The sequence below is a fragment of the Sminthopsis crassicaudata genome, chromosome 4 (genome assembly GCF_048593235.1).
Source record: "Sminthopsis crassicaudata isolate SCR6 chromosome 4, ASM4859323v1, whole genome shotgun sequence".
Classification (NCBI taxonomy): Eukaryota; Metazoa; Chordata; class Mammalia; order Dasyuromorphia; family Dasyuridae; genus Sminthopsis; species Sminthopsis crassicaudata.
In genome coordinates this window covers 124003319-124031048 of record NC_133620.1, presented here as the reverse complement: position 1 = coordinate 124031048, position 27730 = coordinate 124003319, and the positions used below count along the sequence as shown (strand labels likewise).

Sequence of the window (27730 nt, the reverse complement as noted above, 5' to 3'; positions counted from 1 at the left end):
AAGAGCCATATAGCTTTAACAACAGATGTTGTGAATTCTCAACACCAAGGCTAATAAGTCATAGGAGAGTTTCTCAGTTTTCATTCACGGTCTATTTGCACACAATTCATTCAAGGAATATGATTTCCAAGTCAGCAATAGATTAGGAAAAAAAAAACAAATCAGAAAAGAAAGATGATATAAAATCCCATTAAAAATTGTGGCCAATAAAACTCATATGTATATAAAACTTTAAGATTTATAGAGTACTTATCTCCCATTAACCCTGTAAAATAAGTAATAGAATATATCCCCACTTTTGTATGGGAGTAAATTAAGACTCAGAGAGGTTGTGCTTTATACAAGATCACATACCAAGTAAGTATCAGAATTGGGATTAGAACAAAGCTCTCTCCTAACTCCAAGTCTCATATTTATTCTACTAAATCATACTATCTACATCTAGATTTTCAAAATTAGCACTAAGTATGATTTGACAGAGACTAATAACAAATGTCATTGGAGAAATATAGTTAAAGCTCTCACTAGAAAGTTTCTCATCACAAATAGAGCATTTGTCAAAACATTAAACCTTTGCCATGTCAGTCAATCAGGAATCAACAGTGCTTATCACTGGAGTACAAAGACAGGCAAAAGTCAGTCCCCGCTCTCAGGGAACTCAGAATTTAGGAAAGGAGACAACAAAGAAACTACTACATTTGTAGGAATAATTGATTATAATCAACAGAGGAAAGGAACTAGCATGAAAGGGGTTGGGAAAGATTTCTTGTATAAGGTCGTGTTTTAACTGGACTTGAAAGAACCAGGGAAGGCGCATGTAGAGATGAGGAAAGCAAGCATTTCAGAAATGGAGGACAGCAAATGAAAATCTCCCAGAGACAGAAGATGGAGTGCCTTGTTTGAGGAACAGAAAGGAGACCAGTGACATTGGATTGTAGAATATATGGAGAGCAGGTAAGATGGGAGAAGACTAAAAATGGGAACCACATTATGAAGGATGCTGAACTTCAAAGACAGGATTTTATAACCAAGTAATAACAATGAGCTTTTACAAAGGGATTTTTTTTTCTAAAAATATAGTAAGGACAAGTGTGCAAACATTCTCCCAATAAAAGAAAAAAAAAAACTCTTAGGAGAATAGATTCATTGTTATTTTACAGAAACTCAAGTTTCAACAAGGCATTTAGTTTCACCACAACTTCATGTCCAAATGTGGCACTGTTGTCTCATTCATTAATCTTGGTCTTAATTACCAATTGACTGGAGTATGTTCTGAACACATTTCATATATACAGGAAAAGTTATGTAGATTAAACAGGAAAAGGGCAAATTATGGGAAGAAGTGAGGAATATAAGTGGTTTTGGCCTTGTTGAATCTGGAGGTATTTAGTTGAAATGTTCAATAGGCAATTAAGTGATAGAGGATCATAGTTCAGGAGAGAAACTGGTACTTGATATGTATGTCTGGAAATAATCTTTATAGGAGTGATAAGTCTAGAGGATGTGATGAAATCTAATGAAGTATAAAAAGAGAAGAGATTCTAAGATGAATGCATAGAGTAAATCTATAGTGGAACTTTAATCCTCCAAAATGTAGTGTCCTTCTGAAGGTCCCTGTTCAGCATCAAAATGTAGTGTCGGGACTAGCTCTCTGGAGAATCTCCAGTCTTTCCTGGAGGAGTGAAAGAGGCAGGAGAGTCTCCAGGATGGTCAAAGATGGAGTCTCATTTCCAGTCCTTTCAGCCCTTAAATACATCAGCATGATTACATCATTACTTCACACTAAGTATGTGCAAATTAGAGAACCATTATCTCATCAATCTCACTGAGTAAGTGCTAACTATAAGCACCCTACTGTAAGAATCCCTTGCTTTAAGTCACACCTTCCTTGACTTATCAAGAAAAGGTGAGAATACCAAAGGGAAGTGATCACACCCTCCCTGACTTATCAGGAAAAGATGTGGGCACCAAAAGGAAATGGGGAGCCAAACTTCATTTGTGGAAATACTTATAGAGAAATTACACATGTTCAACATATATTGGATCACTTGCTGACTGAAAGAAAGGGTGGGGAAAGGGAAGGGAAAAATTTAGAATACAGGGTTTTGTAGGGTTGGATGTCAAAAATTATTCATGTATATATTTTGAAAATTGAAAATCTTTAATTAAAAATAAAGTTATTGCTCTCAAAGGCTGTTCCTATCCTAAATTCAGAGAACTGTGAACAAAAATGGTTATTTTTCTTTCTCCTCCCTTTTTGCCTTCAATTATTGTTTATTTGTTTGTTTTTGCTGGTTTGTCTTTAAAAAATCAAAATTTTAAAACATGTTCAACTCCAAGAAATATTATCTTTGCCAGAAAACATGTTGACAAAGGTCAAACATCTTTCTCAGAGCTAAACAAGACATTTAACTTGGAACAGAGGTTTAAAGATGCAAAATGTTGCATGTCTCCAACATGGTTATATAGAGTATTTATTTCAGTCTAGTACTGTGATAATTTGTAAGGCAGAAAGTATTGTGCCATCCATAGTGTATGGCCTAATTGTTTGCTATTTCTTAAAGCTTAGAATGTTAGCATAGGAATGCATCTGGCCCAGCTTTTTTATTTGACAAGTGGGGAAATGGCTGTGCAAGGCCTTGAATCCATCCTGTCTTTTAAAGCCAAATCCAGTGCCCTCCACACTGCTATCCCATGCTACCTTTCAGCTATTTCATCAATGTGTGCCTTAGGCACCTATTCATGGCCCTATACTATTGCCTATTTTCATCAGCATTTTTGATAAGGCATAAATTGCAAATAAGAAAAAGCTAGGAAGATAGCTAATACATTGAATGATAACATTAGAATCCAAAAAGAACTTGAAAATTATATTATTGGGCCAAATCTAATAAGATGAAACTTTATAAGAATAAATTTTAATCATGTTTTGTTTCAAAAAAGTGAGCTTCATAAATACAAAATGATGAGGGTATTTATTATTAGATCACAATTCATCTAGGAAAAAAACCTGAGGATTTTAGTAGATTTAAGGCTCAATACTGTCAATAGTATGATTTAGCAGTCAAAGAAAAAGATAGTTTGGCCTTACTTTACATTAAGAAAGAAGTGATATCCAGGAATAGGAACGTGAAGGCTACTGTGTTCTGTCCTAGTCAGATCACAACTGGAGAAATTCATTCATTTTTAAGCACCACATTTTATGAAAAATTGGAGGCAATTCAGAGGAATACAAGCAAAATAATGAAGAGCCTTGAGTTCACATCATAAAAGGATTACTTTGAAGAAATGAGTGATTTTGTGACTGATAAAGAGAAAAATTGAGGGTTATATGATCAGTGTTGTCAAATATTTGAAGGGTTATCTATGTGGACAAGAGATCAGTCTGAGAATCTGTCAACTAGCATTTAGTACTACCAACGCCTATATTCCAGGCACTGTTATAAACACTGGGAATACAAAGAAATGCAGAATAAAACCAAAACCAATTTTTGCTCTCAAGGCTTCCACAGGCTAATAGTATTGTTGTTTGTCCATTTTCAAAGAGGACCAATGACATCAATTATTAGGTGATGTCATGATTTGTGGGTGAATTGAATTTAAGGCAGATTTGCACAAAATTGTCAGTCTTTGTGTCTCTTCCAGAGTCACCCAAGTTCAGTGACAAGACAAAAGTCAGTAGGACTGATGATGAGCCATAATACATTTGACATCTTCAATATCTGATCAATTCTAAGCACTCCACAGCACATGCTTTAGTCACCTTCATGTCTATTGGAAGAAATTGTTCTCATTTGCTTATTCTGGGGGAAGTCTTAAAATGCTTAACTCACCTTAACTCATTGATAGGTTTGAAGCCTGTCATTTACCCTCAGTCTAATTTAGCCTTTCTGCTGAGAAGGTTTTAACTAGAATGTGTCTGCACATACTACAGTGTCTTGTCGCCACAGGTGAAACTTTGGTGCCAGATGGACACCAAAGGTGGATAGGTCGCCCTGAAAAGGGCTTGAGAAGCCCTCACATCAAAGAGCTTGCCAAAGAGTATAAATAAATGCCCCATAGAGTATAAACAACATTTAAACTAGATACAGACAAGATATATACAAAGTATATACAGACAAGCTATATACAAAGTAAATTAGGCATAGTCTTAGAAGGAAAACATTAAGATTTAAGGAGGTTTGGGAAAGCTTCTTGCAGAAGGTGAGACTTTAGCTGAGACCCAGAGGAAACTAGTTAAGTAAAAAGGTATGGATAAGGAGGGAGAAAGTTCTAGGCATGAAAGACAGAAGAATGATGGCTGAGAGTTTTAAAGAGGAAAATAAAGTTTTGAAATCAGAAAACCTTCATGAATGAAAAATTCACAGTGAAATGGCCTATCCCACAGAGTAATCAGTTCTCCTCCCTAGAGGTCTTCAAGCAAAATATGCCTTAGAAGAGACCCTCAAATCACATAGCATCTTTACTAGGATCATGGTATATAAAAAGGGGAAATTTTGTGAAATGTAAGCAGGGACTACTTATATTAGTTAGGATTATAGATTTACACTCTGGAGTTCTGTTTGTTTTTCAGTCAGGACCTATTCATTTCCACAGTGTCTGGAACTCCTGAATGATCTTTCTATTAATAAGATTCCCTGAGCCTTTCAGAGTTTAAACTTCTTGTGCTCACATAGCTTAGTATATTTTAGAGACAAGTTTTTGAATCCAAGACTCAAAAGACTAGTTCTCAACAGGATGAATACAGAGAGGCTTGGAGAGACTTACATCAACTGATGCTGAGTGAAATGAGCAGATCTAGGAGATCATTATACACTTCAACAATGATACAGTATGAGGATGTATTCTGATGGAAGTGGATATGTTCAACATAGAGAAGAGCTAATCCAATTCCAATTGATCAATGATGGACAGAATCAGCTACACCCAGAAAAGAAACACTGGGAAATGAGTGTAAACTGTTTGCATTTTTTTGTTTTTCTCCCCAGGTTATTTTTTACCTCCCGAATCCAATTCTTCCTTTGCAACAACAACAACAAAATTCGGTTCTGCACATATATATTGTACCTAGGATATACTATAACATATTTAATACGCATGGGAATGCCTGCCTCTAGGGGAGGGGGTGGAGGGAAGTAGGGGAAAATTTGGAACAGAAGGGAGTACAAGGGATAATATTGTAAAAAATGTTATAGTTATAAAATTAATAAAAAAAAAAAAAAGACTGGTCCTCCATCCACTACTTCTCAATCTAGGGATTAAGTAGGGATGATTATCAGAAGTCAGGAACAAAAGGAAAGGCTCAGAATCTAGGTAAAATTTGAAGGAATAAGTAAATATTATAGGACTACATGTTGATAGTTAAAACAAATCTCAGAGTTCATTTGCCCCACTCCCCTCCTCAATTTACAGAGAAGGTAATTTAGACCCAGAGATGTCAAGTACAGTACTCTTAGCTATATAATTAGCAGAACATAGAGCCAAGCAGCATCATAGTCAAAGTCTAAATCCAAGTTTTCTGATTTCAAATCTTGTAAGGCTTTCACTATGACCCACTGTCTCACTCTGATTCTAACACAAAACACAGCTTAGGGGTCCCTAATATTTCCTAGATTAAAAAAAAAAACTAGAAGAGACCTGGCCACATAAATGTGAGCAGTGAAATAACTGATTACTGATAAATTCTGATAAAAAACCAAGCAGAAGATGAAATGAATGCATTCAGGCAGACTTTAAAAGCCACTTTAATAAAAAATCATTTTTTAAAAAAATAGAAAAATCTGCGTTCTTTTTTTATCTCTAGACTTTAAGTTTTCATTTTTGCATCTGCCCCCTCAAAATTTTTCTAGGGCAATACAGGTTTCTCTAGAGCTATGAAAAAGTGTACTGTTTCAAAGAAATATTTCTTCCCAGGGCTAGCTCAAGAGTTTGGGAATCTCTTAGATGAATTCTTGAACATCTTCAGATAAAGAATGAGGTTTCCTCACAAGGATCAAAAAAGAGTTAATGCTGACAGGTTAGATCAGACCCTTTAATCAAAGAGGATATAAGCAGATAGAGACAGCAGGAACAGCTTCTGGCAACATGTAAATTCCAGCTCTGACTCCAAAGACTACCAACATTGGTATTTCAGTTTATCTGACTTACTTATGGTAGGTATATTCAAAGGTAGCTGGGACATACTCACTCTAAATTAGAGAATTGGGTACCTTTTCTGTTTTTTCCATTATGAAACCTTATAACCTTATTACATATGGGTGGCTAACTAGATGGCTTCCTAGATCAAACTGTTTTGCCTCTATTTTAACCATAAATGGCTATGGCTTCATTTGCCTGCACTGGAGCACATGTCTTGTGTTTAGCTTTGCCTATGTTGCAAGGGCATTCCACATGTCTCCCTCATAAAAATTTTGGGACATCGAAGTAAAAGCAGAGATTTCCTCAAAAAGTTCAGTTAGGGCACAATCCATGGATTTAAATTTTCCTAATTTCCCAGCAGAATCCTGGAGCATTGACACCACAGTAACTCTCCCAGAAAATGCTAGACCCTTCCCTATCATCATTGTTTGTCCTTCATTTTTAAAGAGGGCCAGTGATATTAGTAAGGTGATGTATTGACTTAGAATTGAATTGGATTTAAGTAAGGCAGAGCTGTGCAGTCATTGGTCTTGTTCTCTCCTCCAGGGTCATTGGAATTCAGTGATAAGACAAAGGTTAAGACAAAAAATGTTATAATTATAAAATTAATTAAAAAAAAAAAAGACTGGTCCTCCATCCACTACTTCTCAATCTAGGGATTAAGTAGGGATGGTTATCAGAAGTCAGGAACAAAAGGAAAGGCTCAGAATCTAGGTAAAATTTGAAGGAATAAGTAAATATTATAGGACTACATGTTGATAGTTAAAACAAATCTCAGAGTTCATTTGGCCCACTCCCCTCCTCAATTTACAGAGAAGGTAATTTAGACCCAGAGATGTCAAGTAAAGTACTCTTAGCTATATAATTAGCAGAACACAGAGCCAAGCAGCATCATAGTCAAAGTCTAAATCCAAATTTGGTGATGGCCCTGGATGAAATGGGAAACTATAGAAGAGATGACATTGTCAAGGACTTTAATAGGCAAAGAGAGAGTTACATATTTGCACCCGGAGTCAAGAGGGAACCATTGGAATTTATTGACAGAAGAGATAACAGGTAATCACTCTCTCTGGGGCGAGAGGCAGGCTTTCATTTACTGACTTGAATCAATTATACAGAATGTTCCCAAAGTCTTAGTACAATTTTAAGCTTTAATAGCTTCCTCAAAAACAACTCTTTAAAAGGCTATTAAAACTTAAAACTCTGCTAAGATTTTGGGAACATTCTGTATATCATTTGTTCTATATACTATTGACATGACCATCATCTTTTGATAACCTCAACTTAAACTAGTGGTTCTCAGAATATGATCTAGGGATCCCTAGAGGCACCCAATATTTTTCAGAGTTTTTTTTAGGTCAAAGCCATATTTATAATAATACCAAGATGTTTTCATTTCTAATATAGTATATAATTACAGATATAACCCACACAAAAGTTCTTTGGACATGCCTCAATAATTATTTTATCAATCAACAAGTATTTATTAAACGTTTTATATATACCAAACCTTGTGTTAAGTGCCACATAAACAAAATAAAAACTAAAACAGGAACTTTTTTTAAAGTGCTCATGAAGATCACAATGAAATTTGCAATCTTCATGTGCTTAATGAGGGATTCATGAAAAAAATATATATATATATAAATGATTCATAGAACCATGCCTTGCTATAATAACAAAATTAAGAGAGTTAGGATTATGAATTACAAAATCATGAAAAACAAAAGGGGTAGGCACAATCTATTCCCTTAAGATGCCTGTTTGACCATTGGGGAAAGATATAGTACATAAGTACATAAATTACTCTAATATAGTTTATAATTTAAATACATGAGAAAAAATTTAAGTACATGAAAGATTCCAGCCATGGCTCATTTTTAAATAGCAGAATTTAATTTACAATACATATTTTGACATGCAACTTATTATGGTTCCTGATTTTTTTCCCTTTGCTTTTACAGTTTGGATTTATTGTGGGCCCATTCCTCAATAATTTTAAAGAGTGTAACTAGGTCCTGAGACCAGAAAGTTTGAGCACTACTATCTTAGGCAATGTGTCTTGTCCATATTGCCAAAGAAAGTAATTCTCAGGCAAACCTTGTTCTTTTAAAATACCCCCAAAATATCCATAGATATGAATTTTTGCTGATTATTTTTTTAATTTTACAAAATTTAAGAGTACTGGAGGACATTAGAGGCAACTTAGTCTAACTTGTAGGTAAATAAAAATCCTCATTACATTATATCTTGCAAATGGTCATCCAGCTTTTACCTGAATACATCCAGAAAAAAGGAGTAGAATGTGGTCCATTTTACTTTTGGGTGGCTCTTGTTAGTAAGTTTTTTTTTTCTTGGATTAGAGCTAAAAGTAAATTATATCCGTCATTATTTAGCCCCCACTGCAGTCTTTGAATATATTGACAATATTTCTGCCACAGTACTTATTAGGTCATACAACAAGACTTTTACAGCAGGGAGATATCTGGGGAAAACATGTGTTAATGTTTCCTTAGGGGGTGTATTTATTACCTGGACAATCCCAAAGTCTATACCCAACCCTCAGATGTATTTCAGATGTATTTATATTCAAATGCATTCAAGATATTATTACTTGATTTTGCATTCATTCAGGAAATCTGAAGTAAAAGAAAAGGTTTTCTTCCCAAACTAAAGATGACTTTTAACTCAATGGACAGAGTCTGGGATTCTGTCAGAACATTTCAACCTTATCTCACACCTTTTCTAGCTGTGTGATGCTGAGCAAGTTATCTAACTTTTTCATCACTTACCTCTCACAATTAGGAGGATAAAAAGAGGACATATATGTGAAGTGTTTTTCAAATTTTAAAGTGTTATATAAGTTTTATTATTATTATTATTACTACTACTACCTAAATATATGTTGTATTAATTAAGAGAGGAAAACAAACTCAGTCAATTTTATTAACTAACTTAACAGATTGAAGTTTTCTTTAATCTTGTTCAGTTATTCCTTTTAGGGTTAAGTATAATAAAAAATTCTTGAGATTATCACACCTATTACAGAAATATTAACTCAAAGACAATTCTCACAAAAGATATCCCAGAATTATATAAACAATTAATTCATGTATTTGTTAAGCACTTATTTTCTGCCAGGCATTGTGCTAAACACTCAGGATGCAGAGGCAAAAATGAACCCATTCCCTGTCCTCTTTTGGAAAGGGGTCAAAGAGGGAAAACTTTACTTCCCTACTGGATCTGCTCCCAATTTTCTAGATTTTGAGACCATGTGCCAGCTTGAGTACTTTCCATTTTGCTTTTGTAACTCCAGAAGGGCATCATAGAAAGATGATACTTAAACTGAGTTTTGAAGAAAAAGATTTCAAAGGATGAAGTAAGGACAGCCACACTATGGGGGACAAAGAGTTCAAAGGCACAAAGATGAGATAGGAGGTGGAGTGTCTTGTGTGAGCAATAAAAACAGAACAGTTCAGCCAGGGAATAGAGTACAATCAAATCAGACTACTTTGTAAGAGTTTATCTTTTATTGATTTGGGGAACTTATATTATTAACTATGTTAATGTAATTTATTAATATTAACATATTAAATCACATAACATGTAGGGTCCACTTTATTTAGAAAGTTTTACTTGCTTTTAATCTTCATCTTTTCCTTGATAAATCCAAATATTTCCTGAAACTACTTTCAAAGTCATCAGTTCTATGATGCTTTTGAACATAAATGATAGAGAGGAAGGATATGATTTAGCTACTTTCAAAGTCATCAGTTCCATGATGCTTTTAAACATAAATGATAGAGAGGAAGGATATGATTTATTTACTTCCTTACCAGACTACAGAACTTCACAAATGAATTACAACTAAACTATCATGCATCAAGGGACATAACTTAAAGTCTTGACATTTAAAGTTATTTATTTGAGAATGAGGGAAATAGGGTAGGGCACTAAATTGGGTCAGGCAGGTCTCAGAGTTAATGTGAAGTGTTTCTGCAGTGGGTAAACTACATCTGGAAGGCTTCTATTTTAACCAATTATTCATGCCAACTAAGTGAAAACCTAATTATATTTACCATGTAGAACAGGGATTGTGAATTTGTAATTTATAAAACTATTCTGATAGTTGTACTTTAACATAATTGGTTTCCATTATAACCTTACAGATCTAATTTCATCCATTCAGCACATTATTTTGAGGAATACATAAACTTTACCAAATTGTTAAAGGGATCCATGATACATTAAAAAAAAAAAAATTAAATCTTGCCACTGAAGGAATAAAGTCCTTTCAGCACAATCCCAATTTGAGCATTGTGGATTAAGACTCCAGTTGTCCCTCCCTAGTTACATTTATGACAGCAAGCTACATCGTTCCCTAGAGAGAAAAAATAATATGATATGGTTTGATGGGATTTAATATATTCATTAGGACTCATAAAAGCCTAGTCTTTATTTTTAAGATGAAATTTAGATTTTAAAAGGCAGTAAGGCATTTAGATAATCAGTTAGGCTATAAAATATATCACTTTAATGGGTGATAAAATATATCACTCTAATAATCACCAGAATATTAAGTTTAAAGTTTAATTTTAAAATATTTAAGCTTTAAACCTGGAATTGCTTTTGCCTTTGTTTTACTATCCCCAAAACTTGTCTTACTTCTATTATATATATATATATATATATATATATATATATATATATATATATATATATATATATATATATATACACATATATGAAAATATAGACACATGCATACATATATGTATGTGTATGTACATTTATATGTACATAGAAATGGAATAATAAATTCCCTTGCCTACCTGTTCAAGAATGGAGAATTAATGAGCTCAGTCCTACTGGGTGATTCACTCAAGTTCTCCCTAGATTATACTTTGGCTAGTACAATATCATTTATAATGGTGGATTTTTAAAGAAATAGTAACTTCAATTTTCCCCTTCACTTTAGCCAGAAGCCCAATAGGAAGAATTGCAACTATCTAATACTTCCCTCCCAGATTCTCTGTTCTCAGGGAAAATATTGGCCCCCCCATATGACTTCAGATGGCCAACAAATATACCATGCTTTATAGGGGCAGCAGGATTAGAAGTGAGAAGATGCAATGCTAAAGAATACACCTCTGGGATGTCTGGACCATACATCAGCTCTTCTGAATCTCAATATTTCAATGATTAACATCAAAAATGTAATGAAGATGCCTCAACTCCTAGATACATTATAGTTTGAGAACAATATCTTGACTTAAAGAATACCATGTATATTCAAACATTCTCAAATGAATTTCAGGTAGTTTTGTTTTCCACAGATAAAATACTTTGTCTGTGTAACCCAGATTCCTGACATTATCCTCCCCTTTGCTTTCTCTCAAATGGTAAACAATCATATTATAATATATTTAAAGTTAGAAGGGGCTATTAGAGGCACAAACCCTTCATTCTACGGATGAGAGGATTGAGGCCCAGAGAAGTTACCTTATTTGCCCAAGTCATATGAGTGCTAAGTGACAGAGTTAGGAATTAAATTCTCTGATTTAAATCTAGCACATTTTAAAAATTGTACTAAAAATTTATCAAGCTTTATCAAGTTAAATTTAACATCTCAAAAAAAACTAAAGCTTTATGCAATAAATATCTCAATTTCACATTTAATCTTCATTTTTCTAGCCTTTTTTGCATATATTCATGTTTATTGAAAGCTTTCTAGTTGATAACAATTTTTTTAAAATCTTTTAAGGAAAATTCCCAAACTCACACTACATTTCCCCTAGTATTTTTCTCTGCTGCATCTGGGTTACACTGTTCCCAAATTTCTAAAGAGGAACAGGACCTAACATTTTGAAAAAGTTATGACTCACTAGTCACAAGGAGATGAAGTGAAAACGTGATGCTATTTGCAATACTTCCCTCAATCTCTTTTTGTAGAGAACATCCAATCAGCTAAATTATTTTTTTACATCATTACTAACAGGAATAGCTGACATTTATGTAGTCCTTTTGAGTTTGTAAAGTGTTTTATAGACATCATTTCATTTGATCCTCACAACAGTGTAAAGGAGGTGCTACTATTATCCCTACTCTATAGTTGAAAAATCTGATACCTTAAAGAGATTCAAGTGGCCTGTTCACATAACTAATAAGGAGGGAAGGCAGGATTTAGAAAATGGATCTTTTCTGATTACCAGTCCAATGCTCTTACCCTTCCAAAATATTGCTTTCTATTAACAACAATAACATCCAACAAATAAATATATATATATATATATACATACATAAATATATATATACATATATATATATAAACAACTCTAAAAATATATAGACAACATAGAATATGTTTTGGTGACTACTTTGTAAATCAGAAAGTTCAAGGTTTCTTTTGCTATTGTTTCCCAATGAGAGTTACCCAAATTTTGGCCATCATCCTCTTAATTCTTACATATCCCTAAACAGATTAAACATTCTGAAAGATGGTAAGGGAACTAAACACATTTAATCTTGACAGTTACTGCACAACTTTAAAATTTATTGCTTTTGGTTGTTTCAGTTGTTTCAAGATATATTTGACTCTTCCCCAAACTAAATAGTCACAACCCTTAGAAAATAAATAATAGAGTATATCCTTTCTGATTGGTAGCATTAGCTGATTTAATATATCTGGTGTACAGAAAGAAAGTATAAAGGATGACAACAAAGACCTCAACCTTTTATTCCTTTAGTGACAATGAATTATCTTTACAAAGAATGATTTGAAATAATTACTTAAAAGTCATAGTTTGAGAATTGTTTTCTAAGAGAAATCACCAAAGGGATTTTGTTTTTTTGGGTTTTTTTGTTTTTGTTTTTTGGTTTTTTTTGGTTTTTTGTTTTTTTAGGTTAGGAAATACTACCTCTACTGGTATATAAAATTACACTTATGTAATTTCTTATGTCCCTAAGAAAATGCAACCTTAACAAGATGGTACCCTGAAGATACAAAATCCTTTTGTAGAAGATGAGGAAAGTATATGCTATTGAGAGGAAGCCTAAATCAAAGTTGCTAAAAAACCATAAATGGTCCCAGAAAACACATAATGTCTCCATAGAGAAGTGGATTACTACCAGGAGAGAACATTATAAAGAGTAAAGTCTAATCATTATATGGATATTTTTTGCTTGAATGTTTTTGTTTTTAATAAGGAAAGGCTCAATTTCAAGAGGGGGAGAAGAGTATATTTTCCAAAAATCACTTTGAAAAAAGTTTTTAAAAGCATTTAAAAATTTATTCTAAAATATTTTAAAAGCCCAAAGTCCCTCCAAACATTAAGACCCACATAGAAAACAAAACTTGTTTTTATATTTTAGATTCTTTCCAATATAAGCTTTTAAAAAACAAGTAAGATGTTTTACAAGTGGAGCATGCCATGAACAAAGCACAATTGAACATGTAAATGAGTTGTATGCAGTCAAAAAACTTTTCTAAATTATTTCTGTTGATCAAATAGATAATATTTGTCAAAAAGGACACATGCAACATGGATATTCCATAAAAACATTTCCAAATTAATTACATTCATTTCAGTTATTCTTTAAAAACAAAAAAGACTGATCACTACCACACAAGCTCAAAAGGGTGTGTGTGTGTGTGTGTGTGTGTGTGTGTGTGTGTGTGTATGTGTATACATATATATATATATAATATATATATACATAAATTTATATCCAATCCAACGATAATTTCATTATATGACCTTGTGCTAACTATTTCTTTATGGCAAACTTTAATGTTTTCAACAATAAAAGAACAATCATTTATCAATCACATATTTGAAAGCCTAAAAAATAATTATGGAAGGAATAATTTCTTTTAATATAGACATTAGATAACTGCATGTTCTTTTAGATAGAGAATACATGCTAAATTGAAAAAACCAGGCATTAGATTTGAGTATGAACCCTAAGGGATTCTTTTCTTTGCTCTTCTCAAACAGCATCAATATTATGTATATTACCCTAAGAAAATGAATCTTGGAATCTCTCCATTCAGAACCAAAAGCAACACAACACTCCAGACCTCTCAGGAGGAATAAATGTCAAGAAATAATAATCACTTCTACTATTTCATGGCCTGATTATCAGGAATAACATTTGAAAAGATTAATGGGTATGGTTGCATTCAAGAGAAATTTCCAAAGGCAGTATTCCCTCCCAACTTTCATCTAAAATGTAAAGGCTCAGATGAAGTAAGGTCTGTTAACCTGCAGAAAGCAGGCATACAGGAAATGAAATGTCTGTTGAGTCATTCCTGTATTTCAAATTTGTAAGATTGTACAATCTTATCAATAAGTTCAGTCTTTAAGCCCACTAAAATGAATATACACAAATACCTACCTCTTTATCCCTTTTCAGATCATTAAGCTAAAAGAACACAACTATTTGTCAGCAACTGATACAGAGTTCCCTTGAAACCAACTTCTTTTGAAAGTGTAGGGATTTATTGGATTTTTTTTAAAGTTTTTAAATCATGCTATATTGTATTACTTAAATATTTTAAGAGTTTACACCAGTCCTGAAGTCAGGAAGGCCTGAGTTCAAATTTGGTCTCAGACACTTAACACTGACTAGCTGTGTGACCCTGGGCAAGTCACTTAACTCCAATTGCCTCAGGAATAAAAAAAAAAGAGTTTATCATCAATTATTACAGCTTTAATTACTACTTTAAAATAAAAGTCCAAACTTCCCTATGAACTCACATATTTCTTCCTGCTTATATTTGTATTCTCAGTATGTACTCACACTGTCAGCTCTTACTTTGTATTTGTTCTTGTTGGCTGACATCAATTGCCTTGTGAGTAATCTTTCTTATGCTGGTTATCCTCAGTCATTGTCCATGATCTACCTGTTTTAGAAAGCCATTTTCCTTGATAGGTTATAGAAAACTCACCTGCTTCAATAGAATTATTTCCCTAAAACTTATTTTTAACCTATGACTCCTATTTATGTTCAAATTGAAATTTGAAAGTTTGCTCCTTAATATCCAATATTTTCCTCACAGATAACTTTACATTCATAAAGATCATAGTATATGACCAAATACTACCTTAGTTTCTAATACTTTTATCAAGAAAATTTATCCCTGCCAGGAAAAAAAAAAAACCCCAAAAGTGTCAATATCTTCAGACAATAGCTAATATTCCTTCTACTTGCCCAATTTTATTCCTGATCCTCACCCATTTTTTCCAGGATATTATCCTTTTCTATCACATTGATTCTCTTACCTTTTTTCTCTTTTATCTAAATTTGTTATCTCTTCTCCTTTTTTTTTTTTTTTTTTTTTTTTTTTGGTCAAAGATAACATACTATTATCTTCCCTATCTCTAAAAAAGACTCCTTCATACAAGTTGCATTGTCTTTGCTTCTCTATCTTTCATATTTCACAAGTTACTTCTTTACATACCTTTTAATATCTCATAATCACTTCAAAAGTAGAGTTCCATTTAATAATGTAAAAAATTGAATTATTTAATTTCCAAGTAGATGTAATTATTTATCATTTATCTCATTTACCTACTACTTTGTTCCATACTTCATACTCCCTATCTTATCTTTAATTTGTTTTAATAATTTATCATTTCTCTCTTCAAGATACTCCTTAATTAGAGACTGAATTTTTTTTTCAGTTCATTTCTCCTTTCTAAAACTCTCAGTTTTTCTTCAGAGGAATTATAATAAAATGCCACTTATTATTGTAAGTTTTTTTCTTTAGAATGGCCATATGCAGGCTAGCAAAATCCAACCTCCTACCCTTGGATTATTGGAATTTTAGAAAGCAAATATAGTTACTTCTTTGGTGACCTCTTCTGTTGTAGGTTCTGCATCATGGCTGACCTCCTCCTCAGTGGTCTGGAAATAAAACAGGGGAAAAAGTGTCAATATCGCAAGTTCTTGTCAACCACATAGTACAGTACAAGAAGTCTTTATAATTGTGGACAGGGACTGAAACTATGATTTCATGATGTAGGGAATTCTGTCCTATATTAATACAGGTTGTATGAACATATTTTCCCTGCTGCTCAAAAAAAAAAAAAAGAAAGAAAGAAAGAAAAAAGGCACAAACCTTACAGACTTGTGGAGTCTGTAATTTTCTTCATTAATTCACTTATTATATATAAAAAATTACATACCTGGAGAATTCTAATTTATATAAAAAGTTGGGAAATAGATTTAAATTAGACACAGGATCATAGTCAGAGAACTTAAAGGGATCTTTGAGGCCATCCAGTTAGTTCCTTCATTATACAGATAAGGAAACTGAGGCCTAGAGGTTAAAAGTGTATGCACAGATAGAAAGTGGCAAGACAAAGATGCAAACCAAGTTTATCTACAATAAAATTAGTACTTTTTAAACTATACTACAGTGTGCCTACATCTGTCAAATATTCTAAATTAGTGACCAAAAAGTGTATTCAATTAACAACATAATTGAGAAGTGAAGCAAATAGTACTCTTAACAACCTGAATAAAAAAAAAAAAAAAAAAAATGTCATAGGGGAGGCACTAGAGTGAGGGAAGGAAGTTTTAAGCAAAATGAAACATATATGGCAGTAGCAAAAAAAAAAAAAAAAAAAAAGTTTTCAGAGAATATTTCTAGCTTTTTAAAATTTCTCTTTATTTTTTGTACATACTAAAGCAAAAACCCATGTTATTCCCTATGTTGTTGTTATTGTTCAGTCATTTCAGTCATGTTTGATTTTTCATGAGCTCATTTGGGGTTTTCTTGGCAAAGATACTGGAATGATTTTACATTTCCTTCTCCAGTCCATTTTATAGATGAGAAAATTGAAACAAATGGAGTTAAATGACTTGTCCAGGATTACACAGCCAGTAAGAGTCTGAGACCAAATTTGAACTCATAAACATGAGTGTCTAAGGCCTAAAGCCTCTATCCACTGCTCCAGCTACTTAGAGGATATGAGGAAATTTTATTCAAGTATAACTAGTGTTGAAATTAGAATGCTTTTAAATGTCATTGGAGCAGAGTGAAGACTAAAAAAAAAAAAAAAAAAAAAAAGGTTCATTTCCTTTCCTTTCCTGTCACCTCTAATTTAGTTGACTGCTTGGGAGAAGAAATGAATCAGGTCATAGACATTAGCAGAATAGAGCCTTCGGCCCATATATAAGGGAATTATGTTGTATTTTTTCTCCCTGTACCATTTAAAACCTGAGGATTTCCCATTTTTGAATGTCTGTTATAACTGTATGTCACATGATCTTCCAGAGAAGAAAAAGGTTCAGAATCTTTCAAAAGTACACAAATTAAATGGGTCAGCTGAGAAGTGCAGTGATTTAAATGAGTACATGTACCATGTATCATTTACTGCCCATCTATCCCAACACATAATCTTGGTTATCCCAATTCAACACAAGATAATGACTGACAATTTTGACACTGGAGAATTATACTTATTGACTTATAACTTGGTGAAACATAATACATCAAGTACTGGAAGATTTTTTGTTTTGGATTTTTTTTTTCCATGATAAATGCAGGTAGTGATGATGGGAGTAGGAGTAGGGAAAGCAACATATTTTGTGAAGATGCCAATTTTAAGTCAAACTAGTAAGAGACATATTGTTGGAAGCTCTATTTTTCTACTGTTTTTCTATTCTGTTTATACACACTGATCAAACAAAGTCAGTTAAATTTTGTCTATTCAATAAAGCAACATTATTTTGTCTTAGGAGCTCAATAATCCTCCAAATAGGATTATCACATTGTTATTGTTTAAATGCCTTAAAAGGCATAGCCTTCCTTTTGCAACTAATTCAAACCACAACTAAAACATGGTTATTGTTTCTTTTAGCATTCCTATTATGAAAATATGCATTCCCTGTGATTTCATTAATAGCATACATTTCAATTCCAGACCCTCTACTTAAAAACTAAACTTTGGAAAATCAGACACTACTTTTATCTCTTGCCTTCTAGGGCCCACCTGGGAACCCCAAGAATACTCACCATGAACTGTAAGATGTCTCTGTTTTTTTTTTTTTTTTTTACTAGTTACCAACCACTTTGGCATCAGCACTTAAGCCCTATAGCAGACATTTGTAGATATGAAATATTTAAGAGACTCCAGGTTTTTTTTTTTTTAAACAGAAACAAGAACTAGCTGGATAAAAATCCTTCTTTGGAGTGATGCTATTAAACAGATAAAGGCCTGATGCAATAAAACTTAAGAGGTCTAAGCTCTTTTAGGATAGCGGTCAAGTTTAAGTAATGTTCCAATTCTGAATGCAAATAAGTAATTGGTGCAAAGATAAACCTTAACCTTATCTCCTTCCTATTTACTATTTTAAATAGTTTCAAACCAAAGATAATTCAATGTCTATCTCAATTCCGTCTAGAAAAATGGTTTAGCATTTAGTTATTTTGGAGATTTGGGGGGTTCTTTGATAAATAATGCTATTTAAAAATTATCCAGATTAATTATATAATGGATAGCTTTCTTTTAAAAAAATCAAAAATGCCAATTCCAAGAAAAATAAGATAAAGTATCAAGTTAGATTCCTCTTTAAAACTGCATCTTTTTTTCAGATTCCAATGTGCATTGCTTAATCTCTTGATACAGTAAGTATATAGGATGAGCAAAATAAAGATGCAAATACTCTATGAAAAAAAGAAAGAAAAAAAGATGCTGAGATTGAGAGAAAATATGCTTGATGGAGACTTTTAGCATTATGAAGTTATTTCAAGAAAAAAAACAATTTGAGGCCATGGTGATTTAGTAAGCCCAGAATGTTTACTTATTTAACTAGTATGGGATTTCCTCCCAATCTTTGGGAAACATTTTTATACAACAAAATTTTGCAACAATGCAATTAGAATTCAAGATAAGGAATTAGATAGCATGGTTTCTGATATCTTTTCTAGTTCAATCCTATGAAATTAGTATAATTTTTATAAAGATTTCAAGTAGCTAGCTAAGTTAATAGTTAATAATAACAATAATAGGACCCATTTCTAGAGTTCAAGGTTTCCAAAGAGCTTTCCCGACCACAGTTCTGTAAGGTTAGTGGTTAAACAAAACCAATCTTTAATATATCATATTTGGCAACTCCTAGGATAAAGTTCTTCCTTTAATTCTATTACCACTTTATCTTTCATCCCTACTGGCAGATAAAGATTTCATGTCATGCCACTTTCTAAAAGCTCTTCTAGATCCAAACACTTCACTGTTCACCTGCCCCCATAGCAAGTAAAGATCTATTGAAAAGCCACTTGTTGACTGGCAATTAAAGCTGGAGCAGATTAGTAGTGAAATATGCAAATACCATGAAAATCTAGACATATTTATTAAACAAAGATACTTAAGTTTAACTTAGAAGAACAGTCAATTTTTTTTCTCCTATGGACCATGCACCTTTTTATTACTGATAATGCAATATCAGGTAATATATTTACAAAATTATCTATTTAATGCAGAGGTCAGATTCTTGAGAGAATCTGCAAAAAAAAAAAAATTTTAAAATAAGAAAAAGAGTATATTAATGTCCATTCTTTGCTCACCTCTATTTCCATGGGCTCCACCTCGATCTTTTTCCATAGTTCCAATAACTGGGCAATTGGCATTTTTAAATTATTTTCTTTCTCTGATGAATCAGAGATAGAACATAGAGAGAGGGAAAGAGATATAAGAGTGGCAAAGAGGCAGATAAACTGAAAGATAGACGGGGAAAGGAAATAGAAGAAATGAGAAGAGAGAATGAGAAAAAGAGAGAGAGAGAGAGAGAGAGAGAGAGAGAGAGAGAGAGAGAGAGAGAGAGAGAGAGAAGAGAGAGAATTTAAGGAGGGTCAGAAGAGATGCAGGCAATTGATGAAGTCTTGAAGGGTCTTCTGGGATGTTGGGGTTTCCCCCCAAGGTGTCTCCAATATGGCTGGTTGTGTGATGTGTCCTTTACCCACCAATACCACAGCTGAGAGAAGAGTTGTTGCTGCTTCCCGCTCAGGCTTGGAAAGAGGAAAAGAGGAGCTATAATTGCAGCTTTAGAATCTGTAATGCGACTTTGGCAGAGTAAACGCTTCACTTGCAGTATTAAATTGGATTCTCCTCCCTCTCCCCACACGCCCCTACACTCCCTCCCCCTTCACTATTTTACCTCACTCCCACCCTCCTTTAACCTAATGGAGGCTGAAGTTGAGAGGGTGAAAGTTGAGTCTGAGGATGCTGCTGCCATAGAAACTGCATAGCAACCCAGGGAGGTGGGGGCTGGAAAAGAGTGGAGGAAATGAGGGGAGAAAGCAGTGCAGCAGGTTCTCCCCTTCTCCTTTGGCTCTCCCCTCATCTCTGTACTCACCTATCATGCCACCCTGTTCTGAAGAATCCCTAGAGATCTAAGGATGTCCACTGGCTGCCAGACACTGTGAAAGAGGGAAAGAGACTGGCTGCAGCTGAGTTATTATTCTATATTAATATTTAAAAGGCTCCCTATATTGTGAAATTAATGATAACCTAATATCAGAAGCAGATGTCTTCTCTTCCCCCACCTTACCACCACAGCTAACCCCCATGCAATTGAGAAGTACACAAAGAGAAACAGGAAAGAGAGACGGAAAATTTCAGCCTGCAAATAAACTCAGTCTCTCTGGAGTCGTGAGAGTGGCACAAATCTGTAAGTTGTGCCAAAGGCATCTTCTTCTTGCCCTTTACTACAAACTGCTATAGCGTGAGCATAGTCTTCAGAATATACTCACAGTACAAAGCACACCTTGAGAAATGAAAAACAATTTGCCCTCAGCTTGTTGAGTGGTAGCTGTCTAGTTCTTGAACAAATATTCTATTTAACAACCATTTATTTGATGTCAACTATGGGCAAAATACTGAACTAAATTTTGAAGATATAAAGACAAAATATTGAATAGTTCCTGACCACAAGGACCTTGGAGATAAACTGGAGATAAAGAAAAATGGATCATTTAAAAAGTTTTGAATCCTAATATCTAGTATAGTCAGATCAGAAACTTGAAATAATGTTCATTTAGGCATTTATGTGAAAAATAATCTGTTCAGGTATTTGATGAGGTACCTCATGAAGATTATTTATAGAATAACTCTTCCTCCATATAGTTTAGTTCCTGTATCTAGAAATGATTGACTTAGTTGTGCTTGGAAATGTGCCCTTCTTCCTTAATTTTTAACTAAAACATTTTCTAAATCAGACTTAAATGAACAATGAAAATATTTTATCTTTCTCTTTCCGATGCAAACCACAAATGCCTTTCTCAACATCTTATTTACATAAAAGAAAAAAAAGAAAATTATCCAATATATAATCCTTTTACACTTAGTGTTGGTCCTGAGATAAATATTTTCCTTATTCTGAAGCAAATTACTAATAAATCATATACATCTCAGGAAATGACAATGCTTTTAGAACTTAACTTTATCAAAACTCGAATAATCTGACTTTTTCACTTTTATAAAACTATTATAAATCCATAAATTAATAAATTAGTTGAAGAAACAAAGGACCAATCAAATGTCACAGGAGGATGTGTGGCAAAATAGGCAGAATTCTAGATCCTATTAGAAGGAGTCAATGCCTGCCATTGGTTTTCTCTGAGATTTGGGGGAAGTGACACAGGGATTCACTGAACGTCTAGTCTCCCTTTCGTTAAATAGGCCTAATATTGATAGACATGATGTAAGGAATATGAAAATAAATCATGAAAACAAAAAAAAAATTGCTCAAGTGTTTTAGATACTTTGGATAATAAGTATTCATTTGTTCCTGGGATAAGCTTAAGCCCATGTTACAATTTCAACAAAAATGAAGTATACTAAACATTTCTGTAATAGGAAAAGCAATCAGTAACTATTGGAAAGAAACAGTTTGTGTGAGAGAAATTTATATGAAAAGAAACAACATACATTGCAATCAAGGCATACCACATGTTAAGTCCTTTATAATCTAGAAATTTTAAACTCTATTATCCATACATTTTTCTTCCTCACTAGAAGATAAACTTGAAAGTAGAAGTGTTGCATTTTTGTCTTAGTATATCCAGTGCCTAGCAAATTATTGGTACATAATAGATAATTAATAGCTTAATCAATTAATTAAGACTGTTGAATTGAAAAAAAAAAAAAAAAAAGAGAACCCCTTTGCTCCTGATATTCATGGGATTCTAACACCTGTCAAAGATTAGCTACATTTGTATTAGCTTGAGACATTTGTGTGATTCTGCAAGATGCTCAATCTAAGAATTTAAATGACATTGAATATTACTTATTAAAAAAAATAATGTTGCTATCAAGAAAGTAGTTTGGGCACTGGGAGAGAGAGAATCCGTTTCACAATTTTCTCTAGTTCACATGTACAACTATATAAATATAATTCTGATAAAATGGAGATATTTGAAAAATGAAGATAAAGAAATGGAAGCACAGAAACAAAAATTCTTGTCAATATATTAAAGCAGTATTTGCTATTTAAAAACTGAAAGCTATTAATTTTCAGTTCTTTCAAATGAATTGCCCAAATATTTTATGAACTTAAATATTTACATAGCTTACCTAAAGAGACACAAGCTTTCTTTTCTCAAAAATTCTTCATATATAGAAATTTCATTAAAATTAACTGTTAAGATGTAGGAATGTTTTCACTTCTCTGGAAAAGTACATGAATAAAGAATAACTAGGAAGCCAAAAAAAAAAAAAAAAACTGATCCAAGAAAACATCCATTTTCAAAATTTGCATTGAAAAATATAAACAAAATTGGAAAAGCAAATAGGATGAGAAATTATCAGTTAAAATAAAATAAATAAATGTGATAAAATAATAAAGATTCAATCAAATAGAGAACTAGAAAAGTTATATGCTTTAGGATAAGAAATGAATTGGAATAACAAATGAATCCCAAGAAAACTGGTTCAGTTTTCTCAATAGTGATGATATTTTGGGGGAAAAAAAAAAACTGTTTCCCAAGAAACCCACCCAACAAATACCAACTTCCAAGAAGAAACTTAATTTTTTATTGTTTTACTGTACAATTACTAAAGGGTAGACTTTAAAATGTTCCAAAATGCTATAGACTAAAAGCAATAGGAAGCATTTCAGTTCTTCTAAATCAAAAAATCATTGAGAAATTAGATGTGTGAATTGGCATCAGACACACAGCAAGTCTGGCTCCTATTAAAAATTATCACAGTGCTTTGCCATTGAATGTAAGTTGCTCATTATTTGGCCATTTTCCTTTTAATGAATCTCACAGTTTAAAGAACTCTGTGGAACATCCAGCATCACAGTAACTCCATTGAAAAGAGGACTGGTCAGAAGATTAAAAGACCTGAATTCAAGTGCACCCTCACCATTAATACCTGATTCTCTATGGCTCAGCTTTTCTATCTATATAAAGAAAAAGGATGTAGGGAGGGAGATGAATATTGTTAGGAAAGTCAAACAATGGAGTAGTTCTATGATTAGAGTAGTTTATATCAATTCTATCTCAGAAGTGATAAGAAGTTTGAAGCTAGTTTACATAACATTGTTTTGAATTCTGAGAAGGAGAAGTGTTAATTAAATCCTAAGTATTTATTTTGAGATTGAAGTTATTTAATTGAGAAGCCCATGGTCTTTTTTCAATTGACTCTGATATTTTAGAACATTTTAATCTTTGGCTATTCCGTTTTTCTACAGTTGAAATCTTCAAAGGAATTTGTAAAGTTAAAGCTACTTATTCATATTCATCTAGAGGGTCTCCTTTATGGTTTTGTGATAGCTAAAAGTGTCAAAACATTCTCTTCCAAATCTTAAAACCAAGTAATCTTATTTCACTTTGACTTTTAAAAATAAATATGACATCTTAGTGGAAGAAGGGACAAGAAGGAAGAGAAGTATTGCAAAAAAAAAAAAAAAAAAAAAAAAAAAAAAAATCAAGTAACAGGATTTCAACTGAAATCCTATTATGGTAGCAAATCATGAGGGCATAAAGACTCTTTCATTGACCCTAAATGAGAAACTACTGTGTTTCAGGCCAAACCTGGAATTAGCAAGCTATATCTACAACCATTCTAATAGTATATGAAACATAACTGAAATTCAGTAAGAAATCTTTTAAGAATATACCCAACGGACCTTCTCTAGCACAATAGAGTTGTGCTTCAATATAGCCATAACAAGAATGTCTTTTCAAAAGAAATTTTCACAAGAAAAATAAGTTGAATGCAGAGGAGGATAAATAGCATTTTTTACTAAGAAAAGTAAATTTTTTAGCTAGCAGGAAAAAAATCAAAGAGAAGGTACTAACATTGCAATACTATAACTACTTTTTTCATCTCATAATAAAAGAAGTTGGTGTGCATGGGGCTTTGAAGAAGGATTAGCACCTCTGTTGTGAGGGCTTGCTGAGCCCTTTTCAGGGCTACTTATCCACCATTGGTGTTCACCTGGCACTTAACTTTCATCTGTGTTTCAAAGAAGCTGTAGCAAGCAAAGTGGTTACTTACACTCTGGTAAAATTGTCCTGGCAGACAATCTAAACCAGATTAAGGGTAATTGATAGACCTCAGATTTATCAATAAGTTACAGGGATGTTTACCCCATGTATGTGAGGACTTCTGCCAAATGGACAGATAAGAATAATTCATTCCAACAGCACAGTGCCTAGCACAGTATTAAACAAGGTCTAGAAGTCACAATAAAGTCCCAATGAGCTTGGCTTGATTAGATCACATCTGATGCATTGCTTTGATTCCTGGATACCACATTTTCAGGAAGGGCATTGATAAACTAGAAAGTTTTCAGAAAATGTGGAAGTGTCACCAGGGCAGATTGCAATTATGACATCCAAAGTTGATTTGAGAGAAGTAAGGATATTTAACTTGAAAAAAGAGATGATTTTAAAGGGTGAGAGTTTTCATCACGTTTTTGAAGGGCTGTTAAAAAGAGGTCATTGGCTTTCATCAACAATATGATGATCCAGGTCAATTCCAATGGTTTTGTGATGAAGAAAGCCATCTGTACCCAGAGAGAGGACAATGGGAACTGAATGTGGACCACAATATAGTATTTTCACTCTGTTTGTTGTTGCTTGCTTGCATTTTGTTTTCTTTCACATTTTTTCCCTTTTTTATCTGATTTTTCTTGTGAAGCATATTTGTGGAAATATATATAGAAGAACTACATATGTTTAACATATATTGCATCACTTGGTGTCTAGGGAAAAATTAGAATACAAGGCTTTTAAGGGTGTTGAAAATTATCCATGTATATATTTTGAAAACAAAAAAAAACTTTAATTAAAAAAAAAAGAGATGTCATTTTGCTTGATTTGAAGGACATAACTAGAAGTAATGAGTGGAAGATAAAGCAAAGTAGATTTAGATTCAAATAGGAGAAAAATTAATATGTCTGTTTACTTATACTTAAGGTTATATCAGTCATTACTTAAATCTTCTCATTTGTGACATCACATCTTTGTGAAACTGAGTTTTATTACAGAAATTGTAATAAAAAACAAGTACTACACAGAAATCAATGGGTAACAGGAAATGAAGTGGCAGGGTCCAATCTGATTCTGAAGTTTGAAAAATTGGGCAAGGTCCAATGGACACAGCGATCCTATTAGTAAATAGCCATAGTTATTTAAAAATTAAATAAAAATATTATTTTCTCCCAATTTGTGTATATTTTTTCAAAAGGTTATTAAGTTTTTAGGATATAACTTTAATTACTTAAGAATTAAATAAAAATATTTATTTTTTTCCAACTTTTGTGAATTTTTTTTTCAAATGGCTAATTAGATTTTAGGATGTAAAAAAGAAGTTTGGACCTACCTATTTTAAAATGACAGCTGTAAGTATTTATTTTAACCTAAAGGTGTCATGAAAAAAAATTACTGAAATACTAAAGGTATGGCAAACTGAAAAAGTTAGGGAACCTCTGTGTTGTGCAATTAACCTTTTAACTCCTGCCTAGGGAAGACTCAACATGAGATAGAACTGGAGATAAGGAGACTGAAAATGAAAGAAAGATAACAATCAGTGAAATTACAAAACAAAACAAAACAAAAACTTGAGTGTGGTAATTTTCATAAGAAAAGGAAGGGGCTTAATGAGTTGGTCAGAAAGCCTTGGAACACTAAGTTCTGTCTCCTTCATATAAGAGGTTCTCCCTTACATAAGTGAAGGTCATGGCTTTTATAGAAAAAGATTGGTCTTGCTCAGATAAAGAAAATATTATTGGTTTCCCACATCTGATGTCATAGGTATATATATATATATATATATATATATATATATATATATATATATATATATATATATATATATATATATATATATATACAGAGAGAGAGAGGGGGGGGGGGGGTTAGGAAAGGCTTTTGAATCAAAGCCAAAAAAAGAAAGGAGGTATGTTTAGAATGAGGGAGACTGCCAAAGTGAATCATGAGTCTTACTTACATTCATTTACAATATTCCAAAGAAGAAAACCTAAATGGGATCTTAATAATTTTGCAGTGCTTGTTATTTATTGTTCTCGTACTTCCAAAACTGTAGTGGAATCTTCAGAATGTTGCTTGGACATCTAATATAAAGATCTCTGGGTTTAGAGACAGAAGACCTGAATTTCAGTCTTTCTCACACTTGCTACTGTGGGAATGTCACTTCTCAAAGCCGTTTTCTTCACTTGGAAAATATGACTAATCACCCTCGCCCTATCTTACAGAGTTGTTTCAAGAAAGGCACTTTGTAAGCCTCCTTTCTACTACTATATAAACATGGATTGCTGTTATAATTTTCCCTGCAGGGAGACCGTCAAGATTCTATGGTGCCCAAAAAGATAGCCCAAAATGCAGAGGGCTTGTTGCTGGTAGATATATACAACCAAATCAGAAATAACTTAATTTGCCTGCCAAAGATCTTGAGAGTGAAGTTCTCTCTTCTGTGAGTTTTTCTAGGGAAAAGTCCCTGAAATGGGCTCAGAAGTTTGTAATTAGTGATATAACAAGAGATAAAAAGCATGGTCAGATCCAGTATTAGATGGTTGTCTGTGACCATGGAAAAGTGTCAAAGTAGATATATTCAACCTTAGATAGACATTGTTGGCTTGCATTGGCTGCTGCCTAGCTGTGGTAGGAGCTTTCAATGTGTGTGTGAATGTGTGTGTGAGTGTGTGTGTGTGTGTGTGTGTGTGTGTGTGTGTAGGGGTGAGTATGGGTGTGAGTCCTATTTCTCTGCCCCCAACACCTAGATCTTTAGTAAGCTTTAAAAAATGTTTACTGGAACCAGGAGATCATCGTATACTGCAACAAGATTATATGATGATCAATTCTGATGGAAGTGGCCCTCTTCAGCAATGAGATGATTGAGATCAGTTCCAATTGTTCAATGATGAAGAGAGCCATCTACACCCAGAGAGAGAGGACCATGGGAGCTGAGTATGGTTCACAACATAGCATTCTCACTCTTTTTGTTATTGTTTGCTTGCATTTTATTTTCTTTCTCATTTTTTTCCTGTTTGATTTTATTTTTGTTGTGCAGTAAGATAATTGTATAAATGTGTATGCATATATTGGATTTAA

General features: G+C 33.1%; 1 protein-coding gene across 1 annotated transcript in view; it reads right to left on the bottom strand.

Moving 5' to 3' along the window:
* Positions 1-19811, bottom strand: part of RPS6KA2 (ribosomal protein S6 kinase A2) — a 503566-nt gene extending 483755 nt beyond the window's left edge. The window contains exons 1-2 of the mRNA XM_074309346.1: positions 19715-19811; positions 15988-16047 (exon numbers count right to left, since the gene is read on the bottom strand). Of these exons, the coding sequence (XP_074165447.1) occupies positions 15988-16047; positions 19715-19777 (123 nt within the window). The 5' untranslated portion in view covers positions 19778-19811. The remainder of the gene's footprint in view (positions 1-15987; positions 16048-19714) is intronic.
* Between the last annotated feature and the right edge of the window lie 7919 nt (positions 19812-27730).